This window comes from Heterodontus francisci, chromosome 2, assembly GCF_036365525.1.
Source record: "Heterodontus francisci isolate sHetFra1 chromosome 2, sHetFra1.hap1, whole genome shotgun sequence".
NCBI lineage: Eukaryota > Metazoa > Chordata > Chondrichthyes > Heterodontiformes > Heterodontidae > Heterodontus > Heterodontus francisci.
The window spans coordinates 86405462-86417912 of NC_090372.1; the positions used below are offsets into that span (position 1 = coordinate 86405462).

At 44.4% G+C, this 12451-nt stretch overlaps 1 protein-coding gene across 14 annotated transcripts in view; it reads left to right on the forward strand.

The window, feature by feature from the left end:
- thrb (thyroid hormone receptor beta) overlaps nt 1-12451 on the forward strand; it is a 308544-nt gene that overhangs the window by 261021 nt on the left and 35072 nt on the right. For all 14 annotated transcript variants that reach the window (XM_068060006.1, XM_068060014.1, XM_068060036.1 and 11 more), the window contains 3 exons: nt 7693-7840; nt 8394-8599; nt 12197-12343. In XM_068060006.1, the coding sequence (XP_067916107.1) occupies nt 7693-7840; nt 8394-8599; nt 12197-12343 (501 nt within the window). The remainder of the gene's footprint in view (nt 1-7692; nt 7841-8393; nt 8600-12196; nt 12344-12451) is intronic.

A 12451-nucleotide genomic window follows, 5' to 3' on the forward strand; every position in this document is an offset into this window, starting at 1 on the left:
AATATATATGGACAAAGACTTGGGAGGAGATGTAGTATAAGTGTCTGAAAAGGTTAATGTTTGAGACAGTGAGAGTAACCCTCTCTCTCTAGTGATGATGATGTAATAGTCACAGGGTGTTAAGCTTGGAAGAAGCTAGAAGCATCATGAGAGGTGTTCGCTGGACAGGCTTAATGAGAATGTAAATAATTATGTATATAAAATAAATCAGTTACTATTTAGTCTTACAATGACTCTGAGACATCAGTAAACAATGCTCGAACTACGCTAACAACAATATACAACAGAGCACAGAGTGGTTGTGAAAGACTGTTTCTTTTACAGAGTACTAAAGATGGGCATTTGGTGCAAGTGGAAATTTGGTGCAGAGGGGCAAGGAGGTGCTTTTTATTTTACCTCCAGTAGCTGGTGTGTTTTTCTTTTGTCTGTAAGCTAGGAAACTGTAATTTGCTATTACTTTACTACATTAGTAATTTAAACTAGTTAAGACAATTAATTTATAAAGCTAAAATAATCGATTCAATTAAAGAAAAATTAATAAACTAATTAACTAATCAAAAAATAAATAAGGTGAGATTGAAATGGCAAGGCAGGTGTGCTGAACTGCAGCATGTGGGAGTTTGTGAAGAGCATTGTGATCCCGGACAACCATATCAGGTGTTGGAATTGGGGGTAATATATTAGCATGGATTGAGGATTAGTTAATGGACAGAATTAATGGGGCATTTTCAGGTTGGCAGGCTGTAACTAGCAATGTACGCAAAGATCAGTACTTGGGCCTCAACCATTTACAATCTTTATTAATGCCTTAGATGAGGCAACTGAGTGTAACATATCCAAGTTTGGTGATGATACAAAGTTAGGTGGGAAAGTAAACGCTGAGGAGGATGCAAAGAGGCTGCAGAGGGATTTCGACCAGTTGGGTGAGTGGGCAAGAGCTTGGCAGATTGAATGCAACACAGCAAAGTGTGAGGTTATCCAATTTACAAATTTTGAATGGTTAGAGACTGGGAAATGTTTGGATTCAGAGGGACCTGGGTGTCCTTGTACATGAATGTTAGAAAGTTAACATGCAGGTACAGCAAGGAATTAGGAAGGCAAATGGAATGTTAGCTTTTGTTACAAACGGATTAGAGTGTAAGAGTAAACAAGTCTTACTACAATTATACAGGGCAATTGTGAGACCACACCTGGAGTACTGTGTGCAGTTTTTCTTATGTTTGGGTTCTGTATGCTGCCACCTGTAGTAGTAGACTGTAGTATTTAAACATTAATATTTATTTCACAACAACTATATACACTCCACACTAGCCTGTTCCCTTCAAAAGCTACACTGTATCTGTTCTCGAGTCTCTCCCACATGATCTCTTACATCATCTTGGTGGGCAGTAATCTCTGCATTCTCTCAAGATTAACCCTTTCATACCCTTATATTACAGTTTTAGTCTCCTTACCTAAGAAGGACATACGTGCCCTAGAGGGAGTGCAACGAAGGTTCACTAGACCGGGATGAGGGGATTGTCCTATGAGGAGAGATTGAGTAGACAAGACCTATATTCCCTGGAGTTTAGAAGAATGAGAGGCGATGCTGAGAAAATGTTTCCTTAGCTGGGGAATCTAGAACACTGGGGTCACAGTCACAGAATAAGGGGTCAGCCATTCAGGACTGAGATGAGGAGAAATTTCTTCACTCAAAGGGTTGTGAATCTTTGGAATTCTTTACTCCAGAAAGCTGTGGATGCTCAGTCGTTGAGTATATTCAAGACAGAAGTCGATTGATTTTTGGGTACTAAGGGATATGGGGATGGTGCGGGAAGGTGGCGTTGAGGCAAAAGATGAGCCATGATCATCTTAAATGATGGGGCAGGCACAAAGAGCCAAATGCCTACTCCTGCTTCTATTTCTTCTCTTCAGAGGCTAAATAGTTGGAAATCTACGGGGTACAGTAGCATCGTGGTAATGTTACTGGACTAGTAATCCAGAGGCCTGGACCAATCCTTTGGAGACTCAAGTTCAAATCCCACCACGGCAGCTGGTGGAATTAAAAAATTCAATTAATTAATAATTCTGGAATAAAAAGCTAGGCCGGAATTTTACGCCACCTCATCAAGTCGGATGGTGGCGGAGGGGGGGGAGGGTGGCGTAAGATGGAGCGGGAGGTTCCGGGAGGCCTTCCCGACCCACTCCCAGCCAATCAAGGCCCTTTAGTTGCCAATTAACGGCCGGTGAAAGTTGATGGCGGGAGGGGGCCCTTACAATCGGGCACAGGGTACCCAATTGAGGGCCGCCCCTGCTTCCCCAACCACCCCCAGAACCCAAGACAGCCCCCTTCCCCCAAATGACCACCCTTGCCTCGCCAGGGCCCAACCAATTATCCCCGGCGAGGCAACCCAAACTTACCTGTACTCCTAGCTCCATGTCCTCGGCTGGGCTGCAGTCCCAGCCGTGGCCACCGCTCCCAGTGGTGCTGCTGAGACTAAGAGCTGTCGACCCGATGATTGGCCGGCAGCTCAGTGAGGCGGGATTTCCTCCCTCAAGCAGGTGGAAGTCCCACCTCGGAACAATTAAAGCCCGGGGACCCTTAAAATGCAGGACGGATCCCCGGGCTAGGTGGAAGCAGGATCACCACCGACTTTTACGTCAGTGGTCAGCTCCCATCCGCCCGATATAAAATCCAGCCCCTAGTCTCAGTAGTGGTGGCCATGAAATTATGATCAATTGTTGTGGGGGAAAAAATGGTTCACTAATGTCCTTTATGGAAGGGAATCTGCCATCCTTTCCTGGTCTGGCCTATGTGTGACTCCAGACCCACAGCAATGAGGTTGACTCTTAACTGCCCTCTGAAATGGCTTAGCAAGCCACTGAGTTGTATCAGACCACTACAGAAAAGTCAAAAACCGAATAAAAGAACACCCTGCATGAACACCTTACATCAATCTAGGCACCGAAACAACAAAGGCTCACCCAGCCCAGTCAACCCTGCAAAGTCCACCTCACTAACATCTGAGGATGTGCCAAAATTGAGAGAGCTGTTTCACAGACTAGTCAAGCAAGAGCCTGACGTGGTCATACTCACCAAACCATACCTTACAGCCAATGTTCCAGTGTCCTCCATCACCATCCCTGAATATGTTCTGTCCCACTGGCAGGAAAAACCCACCAGAGGTGGTGGCACTGTGGTATAAAGTCAGGAGGGAGTGACCCTGCGAGTCCTCAACATTGGCTCTGGACCCCATGACGTCTCATGGCATCTGAGGAAATATGGACAATGAAACCTCCTGCTGATTACAGTCTATTGCTCTCTCTCAACGAATGAATAAGTATTCCTCCATGCAGAACACCACTTGGAAGAAGCACTGAGGGTAATAATGGCACAGAATATACTCTGGGTGGGGAACCTCAATGTCCATCCCGAAGAGTGGCTCAGTAGCAGCATTACTGACCAAGCTGGCTGAGTCGTGAAGGACACCTCCCCTGAAGGGGGAGGTGGTGGCACAGTGGTAATGTCACTAGACTAGTAATCCAGAGGCCCAGGCTAACGCCCCGGGGATACAGGTTCGATTCCCATCACGACAGGTGGTGAAATTTGAATTCAATTAATAAATTTGGAATTAAAAACTAGTCTAATAGTGACCATGAAACCATTGTCAATTGTTGTAAAAAAATTCTGGTTCACTAATGTCCCTTAGGGAAGGAAATCTGCCATCTTCCCTGGTCTGGCCTACATGTGACTATAAGAGGTTCACTCTTAAATGCCTTCTGAAATGGCCTAGTAAGCCACTCCGTTCAAGGGCAATTAGGGATGGGCAATAAATACTGACCTAGCCAGCGACGCCCATATCCCACAAACGAATACAAAATAGACTGCCAGATTGGGCCTACAGCAGGTGGTAAGACAACCAACAAGAAGAAAAAACCTTTTTGACCTCACCCTCCCAATCTATCTGTCGCCTATTCATCTGTCCATGACAGTATTGGTAGGAGTGATCACCGCACAGTCCTTAGGGAGACGAAGTCCTGTCTTCACACTAAGGATACCAGCCATTGCATTCTGTGGTATTACCACCGTGCTAAAAGGGATAGATTCAGCACAAGTCTAGCAGCTCAAAACTGGGTATCCATGAGGCGCTGTGGGCAATCAGTAGCAGCAGAACTGTATTATCCACAATCTGTAACCTCATGGCCTGGCACATCCCCACTCTGCCATTATCATCAAGCCAGGGGACCAACCTTGGTTCAATGAGGAGTGCAGGCAAGCATGCCAGGAGCAGCAACAGGCTACCTAAAAATGAGGTGCCAATCCAGTGAAGCCACAACCTAGGATTACATGCATGCTAAACAGAGGAAAGCAACTAGTGATAGACAAAGCTAAGCATTCCCACAACCAAGGGATCCGATCAAAGATTTGCAGTCCTGCCACATCCAGTCATGACTCATTGTAGACAATTAAACAACTAACCGGAGGAGGAGGTTGCACAAACCTCCCCAACCTCAGTGTTGGGGGAGGCAGCAAGTCAGTGCAAAAGAAAAGGCTGAAGTATTTGCTACCATCTTCAGCGAGAAGTGCCGAGTGCATCATCCATCTCGGCCTCTTCCTGAGAACGAGAGCATCACAGATGCCAGTCTTCAGATAATGCAAATCACTCCACGTGATATCAAGAAATGACCGAAGGCACTGGATGCAGCAAAGGCTATGGGCCCTGGCAATGTCCAGGCTGTAGTACTGAATACTTGTCCTCTAGACCTAGTCGCGCCCCTAGCCAGGCTATTCCAGTACAGCTACAACACTGGCATCTGCCCGGCAATGTAGAAAATGGTCCACGTATGTCCTGTACACAAAAAGCAAGATAAATACAATCCAGTCAAATACCGCCCGAACAGTCTACTCTCAATCATCAGCAAAGTGATGGAAGGTATCGTAGACAGTGCTATCAAGCGGCACTTACTTAGCAATAACCTTCTCATCAATGTTCAGTTTGGGGCCTGCCAGGGGCACTCGGCTCCTGACCTCACGAGAGCCTTGGTCCAAAAATGGACAAAAGACCTGATTCCCAGTGGTGAGGTGAGTGTGAATTCCATTGACATCAAGGAAGCATTTGACTGAGTATGGCATCAACGAGCCCTAGAAAAACAGGAGTCAATGGGAGTCAGGGGGAAAACTCTCCTCTGGTTGGAGTCATACGTAGCACAAAGGAAGATGGTTGTGGTTGTTGGAGGTCAGTCATCTCAGCTCCAGGACATCACTGCAGGAGTTCCTCAGGGTAGTTTCCTAGGTCCACCTGTCTTCAGCTGCTTCATCAATGACCTTCCTTCAATCATAAGGTCAGAAATGGGGATGTTCGCTGGTGATGTCACAATGTTCAGCACCATTCGCGACTCCTCAGATACTGAAGCAGTCCGTGCAGAAATGCAGCAAGACCTGGACAATATGCAGGCTTGGGCTGATAAGTGGCAAGTAACATTCACAGCACACAAGTGCCAGACAATGACCATCTACAACAAGAGAGAATCTAACCATCTCCCCTTGACATTCAATGGCATTACCATTGCTGACTCCCCCACTATCAACATCTTGGGGGTTACCATTGACCAGAAAGTGAACTGGAGTAGCCATCTAAATACTGTGGCTACAAGAGCAGGTTCAGAGGCTAGGAATCCTGCGGCAAGTAACCCACCTTCCGACTTCCCGAAGCCTGTCCACCATCTGCCCTCCACTTGCCTAGATGGTTGCAGTTCCAACAACACTCAAGAAACTCGACACCATCCAGGACAAAGCAGCCCACTTGATTGGCACCCCATTCACAAACATTCACTCCCTCCACCATCAACGCTCAGTGGCAGCAGTGAAATACCATCTACAAGATGCACTGCAGCAACGCACCAAGGCTCCTTCGACAGCACCTTTTAGTTTAGTTTAGTTTAGAGGTACAGCACTGAAACAGGCCCTTCGGCCCACCGAGTCTGTGCCGACCATCAACCACCCATTTATACTAATCCTACACTAATCCCATATTCCTACCACATCCCCACCTGTCCCTATATTTCCTGACCACGTACCTGTACTAGGGGCAATTTATAATGGCCAATTTACCTACCAACCTGCAAGTCTTTTGGCTTGTGGGAGGAAACCGGAGCACCCGGAGAAAACCCACGCAGACACAGGGAGAACTTGCAAACTCCACACAGGCAGTACCCAGAATTGAACCCGGGTCGCTGGAGCTGTGAGGCTGCGGTGCTAACCACTGCGCCACTGTGCCGCCCTGACCTTCCAAACCCGCGACCTCTACCACCTAGAAGGACAAGGGCAGCCGATGCATGGGAACACCACCATCTGCAAGTTCCCCTCCAAGCCACAGACCGTCCTGACTTGGAACTATATCACTATTCCTTCACTGTCGCTGGGCCAAAATCCTGGGACTGCCTTCCCAACAGCACTGTTGGTGAACCTGCACCACTTGGATTGCAGCGGTTCAAGAAGACAGCTCACCACTACCTTCTCAAGGGCAATTAGGGGTGGGCAATAAATGCTGGCCTAGCCAGCGATGCCAACATCCCATGAACGAATAAATAAAAAAGGACACTCAAGTTACATAGGCATGGTTACATCGAAAGATTAGGGTAGATATATTCTCGTAATAAATGGAGAATAGAGAGGATACAATAGGAGGGATTCATAATTTAAAGTCATAAGTCACATGGTGGAATAAAGTTGACCTAGACAGGGTGGAGCAGCTTGGAGCTTAGATATACTGATGTCCAGGTTTCGAGATAGGTGTAAAGGTTAAGTGAGTCTAGAAACTATTTGTATAACCAACAGTATTTCACTTGAATGTACATGAAACATCAGCCTGAAAGAGAATACATTTGTTTAAGGATGGTTTGTGGCTTGGAGGGGAACTTGCAGGTGGTGGTGTTCCCATGTATCGGCTGCCCTTGTAATTCAAGCTGATAGAGGTTGTGGGTTTGGAAGGTGCTGTCGAAGGAGCCTTGGTGCATTGCTGCAGTACATCTTGTAAATGGTACACACTGCTGCTATTTTCTAAGGAGCTTCTCTGTCAGGGCTTCCCCCATTTCATTCTTGCCCTCTTCCAAGTGTTGCTGTCGACTTTTTTCTTTCTCCCTCTCCCTTCTCTATAAGGGAGCCAAATGTAAAGAACATTGAGCAATTTTCTCCAGGTGGGATCTACAAGCACCAGTTAATTGGTGATCTGCTGCACCTGGTTTCATAATACAGCCAATGAGGCACATGCCAACTGAGAGGCTGGGGACCCAGGAGCTCTCAGCATTTTGAAGCCCCAGTCCTGCCCTCTCCTCGAGTTCTGGCCTTGCAAGAGGTGGGCGGAAGATTCATCCCTTATAAGGCCCCACAATCTTCTTGGTGTAGTCAGGTCCTGGCCTAATTTGCAGTGTTTTCAGTGCACTCCTATCAGAGTTATAGCAGTAGTGCATTGGAAAGTCATGGGATACTAGTCCCTCTAATTTAAGGATGTAATATCACAAAATAATATATAATATAAAAACAAGAAATGCTGGAAATACTCAGCAGGTCTGGCAGCATTTGTGGAGAGAGAAGCAGAGTTAACGTTTCAGGTCAGTGACCCTCTTCAGAACTGACAAATATTAGAAATGTAAAATAATATGATGGCCTAGAGCAAGGGTTTCTTCTAAATCCTGGTGATTTTTTTTGTTTAGGGTTTTTTCAGGAGAACTATACAGAAAAACCTTCATCCAGCCTACAGTTGTAAATATGAAGGAAAATGTATCATCGACAAAGTAACAAGGAATCAATGTCAGGAATGCCGGTTCAAAAAGTGCATTGCTGTTGGCATGGCAACTGACTGTAAGCAACTTTCATATTGATATTTCAGCTTTGTTGTTTTCCACTTTTAAAAATAACTTCTTTCACTCCCCTTCCCCCAAGATCATTGCTGTTCACCATTCCATGAATGTGTACAAGAGCACTTACAGTTAAAGAGTATAATCATTAGAATACTCTTCTAAATTGTAAGTGCACCATATGCTGGAAATGCACAGTAGGCAAAAATAGCATCTGAAACAGAAAGATAGGCAAATGTTTAAGGTGGTGAAGGGATTCAGATACTGTTCAATCTGCTGTGCTTTTTTCACATTTTTTGTTTTTTATTGCAGATTTCCACCATTCGTGGTTTTCTTTTTATCTGTAAAAGCTTGGTAGTTTATGTCCTTTTAAAGATCTGATTCAAAAGAGATTCCTGAAATCACAATCGTCTAGATATTGGCTGGGGGAGCTGGTTAAACTGGCATCAGTAACATTATTCTAATTATGTTAATGTAGTAACAGTAGGGGAAATAATGATCACACAATGTAAAAGGAAGAGTGGTAATTTTGTTGTTTTGTTTCTTTGTATAATTAGTGGTGTTGGATGATGGCAAACGGTTAGCGAAACGTAAACTAATAGAAGAAAACAGAGAAAAGAGACGTCGAGAGGAACTGACAAAGGCACTTGTAAACAAACCTGAGCCGACAGAGGAGGAATGGGAACTAATCAGAGTAGTAACGGAGGCCCACATGGGCACCAATGCTCAAGGAAACCATTGGAAACAGAAGCGAAAATTTCTGGCAAGTTCCTCAATGGCGGATGAAAAATTAAACAGAATTTGTTCATTCCCAGCCTTCCCTGAATTAAGCGGTGTTTGTTGTCTTTCCATGTTTTGAAAATGTTTTGATCATATTCAGCCTTCATCACCAAAGATTTTGGGAAGAAAACAATTTCCACAGATAAAATAATAGAGAAGCTGTGAAAATCTGAATATTCTTTAGTACTGAGAGGATTAAAATATAGTTCAGGTAAAAGAGAGTGTTAATATATTTTTCTCATTCATGCAATGGATACAATAATCATGAGTCCGAATCCTGAAGTGGGGATAGCGAAGTCTGCAAATTTTGTTGCAATACAGCAGGAAAACATAAAGCAATGAGAACCAAAACTTAGAAAGTTCTGGAGATATATGGCTTATTAGTATCTGAAAAGAGATAAGAGAGGGTAACATTTTACATGCAGACTTTGTCAGAATTATAATACAATGTAGGATGTCTTATTGGGGTGATTACTCAGTTTTCCCTTCTATTTTCTAATTAATTATTGTGCTCATTTTAGCAACTATTTACCTGCGCTTACAAACTGATGCCTGAGCAGAGAGAGAGAGAGAGAGAAAGGGGGATAGAGAAAGAGAGAGGGGAGACAGAGAGAGAGAGAGAGAAAGGGGTTGGAGAGAGAGAAAAGGGGACAGCAAGAGAGGGGGGATAGAGAGAGACAGAGAGAAAAAGGGGCAGAGAGAGAGAGAGACAGAAGGGGGGAAAAGAGAGATACAGAAAGGGGGACAGAAAGAGAGAAAGGGGGCAGAGAGACAGAGAGAAAGGGGGGCCGAGAGGCAGACAGAAAGGGAGGCACAGAAAGGGGGACAGAGAGAGGGGGGACAAGGAGAGAGAGAGAGAGAAAGGGGGACAGAGAGAGAGAGCGAGGGAAGGATGGGGGGGACACAAAGAGGGGGAACACAGGGACAGAAAGACAGAGAGAGAGAGAGAGGGAGAAAGTGATCAAGACTACTCTTGACAGATGGACATCAATCCAGAATACTGTGCATCGCTCAACAAGTGTGCAGGCAAACATTGACTACTTACAAGTAGGGCTTCATCCTAGGGTCCTAAAAGAAGTGGCTAGTGAGATAGTTGATGCCTTGGTTTTAATTTTACAAAATTCCCCAGATTCAGGGAATTTTCCACTAGATTGAAAAATAGTGAATGTAACTCCTTTATTCAAAAAGGGAGGGAGACAGAAAGCAGGAAACTACAGGCCAGTTAGCTTAACATCTATCTTGGGGAAAATTGTTCGAAGAAGATATTATTAAAGATGTTATAGCAGGGCACTTAGTAAAATTCAAGGTAATCAGGCAGAGTCAGCATGGTTTTGTGAAAGGGAAATCGTGTTTAACCAATTTATTGGAGTTCTTTGAAGAAGTAACATGTGCTATGGATAATGGGGAACTGGTGGATGTACTGTACTTAGATTTCCAGAAGGCATTTGATAAGGTGCCACATCAAAGGAAATTGCAGAAAATAAAAGCTCCTGGTGTAGAGGGTAACATATTGGCATGGATAGAAGATTGGTTAACTAACAGGAAACAGAGAGTAGGGATAAATAGGTCATTTTCTGGTTGGCAAGATGTAACGAGTGGTGTGCCACGGGGATCTGTGCTGGGCCTCAACTTTTTACAATTTATATAAATGACTTGGATGAAGGAACTGAAGGTATGGTTGCTAAATTTGCTAATGATGTAAAAATAGGAAGGAAAGTAACTTGTGAAGAGGACATAAGGAGGCTACAAAGGGATATACATAGGTTAAGTGAGTGGGCAAAGACCTGGCAAATGGAGTATAATGTGGGAAAGTGTGAAATTGTACACTTTGGCAGGAAGAATAAAAAAGAAGCATATTATCTAAATGGTAAGAGATTACAGAGCTCTGAGATGCAGGGGGATCTGGGTGTGCTAGTGCATGAATCGCACAAGGTTAGTATGCAGGTACAGCACATAATTAGGAAAGCTAATAGAATGCTTAAAATTGGGCGACACAGTGGCGCAGTGGTTAGCACCGCAGCCTCACAGCTCCAGCGACCTGGGTTTGATTCCGGGTACTGCCTGTGCGGAGTTTGCAAGTTCTCCCTGTGGCCGCGTGGGTTTCTGCCGGGTGCTCCGGTTTCCTCCCACAGCCAAAAACTTGCAGGTTGATAGGTAAATTGGCCATTGTAAATTGCCCCTAGTATCGGTAGGTGGTAGGAGAATTGAGGGAAGGTGGGGATGTGGTAGGAATATGGGATTAATGTAGGATTAGTATAAATGGGTGGCTGATGGTCGGCACAGACTCGGTGGGCCGAAGGGCCTGTTTCAGTGCTGTATCTCTAATTAAAAAAATAATAAATAAAATGTTATTATTTATCGCGAGTGGAATTGAATACAAAAGTAGGATCGTTATGCTTCAGCTATACAGGGCATTGGTGAGACCACATCTGGAGTACTGTGTACAGTACTGGTCTCCTTATTTAAGGAAGGATGTAAATACGTTGGAAGCAAGTCAGAGAAGGTTTTCGAGAGTAATACCTGGAATGGGTGGGTTGTCTTATGAGGAAAGGTCAGACAGGCTAGGCTTGTATCCGCTGGAGTTTAGAAGAGTAAGAGGCGACTTGATTGAAACATATAAGATCCTGAGGGGTTTTGACAGGGTGGATGTGGAAAGGCTGTTCCCCCTTGTGGGAGAATCTAGAACTAGGGGTCACTATTTAAAAATAAGGGGTCACCTATTTCAGACAGAGATGAGGAGAACTTTTTCTCTCAGAGGGTCATGAGTCTTTGGAACTCTCTTACTCAGAAGGCGGTGGAAGCAGAGTCTTTAAATATTTGTACAGCAGAGGTAGATAGATTCTTGATAAGCATGGGGGTGAAATGTTGTCAGGGGTAGGTGGAAATGTGGAGTTGAGGTTACAATCAGATCAGCCATGATCTTATTGAATGGTGGAGCAGGCTCAAGGGGCCAAGTGGCCTACTCCTGCTCCTAGTTCATATGTATGTATGTATGTTTATTCCAGGATTGGACTAAGTGCTGCAGGCAAAAAGCATTAATCTATCATCAACCCAGGGATTCCTACTTTTAGCACAGTGTCTGGTCCAGAAATAAGACAACAGATTCAGCTGCAACTGCAGCTGAGATGGACGCTATCAGTGAATTAATCAAAAGTGATTTCTTTTGGCCAGATCCCTGGTTTGGTTGCCCAGCAGTTAAAGATTGTACAGATGTGCATGCACCTGACAATGCCACAGGATGAGGTTGATCTATTTAAAAAGTTTTACAGGCCTTAAGGACTTTTCCTTTTTCCAAAAATTCTGGTGTTTTAACTTGAAGCACTGTGAACTAAAGGCACCCAGCATCCTTGGAATCAGAGGATAGCATGTCACCTTCTTCATGAAAAAAATGAGGGATGAAACTGACTTTTTAAAAAGTAGTTGATGGTTTGTTTATAAGAGAACCAGCTTAATATTAAATGCAGTGAACATTTTTTCTACTTGTTGCCGTAATAGGATAGCATAGTGATATTCAGAAGTGGGAGTGCACAAATAATTTCAAAAAGCAATATTTACATGTATCATTTTGTTCGTTTTCTAGCCTGAAGATATTGGGCAAGCGCCAATACTGAATGCACCTGAAGGGAGCAAGGTGGACCTGGAAGCCTTCAGTGAGTTTACAAAAATAATCACACCCGCAATTACAAGGGTAGTGGATTTTGCCAAAAAGCTACCAATGTTCTGTGAGGTAGGATTTCTTTATTTTTATCCCTCTGTTAATGGAATATTTGAATCTCGCCTCTCCATTATCATCCAGCTGGGTGGGACTGTCCTCACCTGGTTCCATTCATATCTG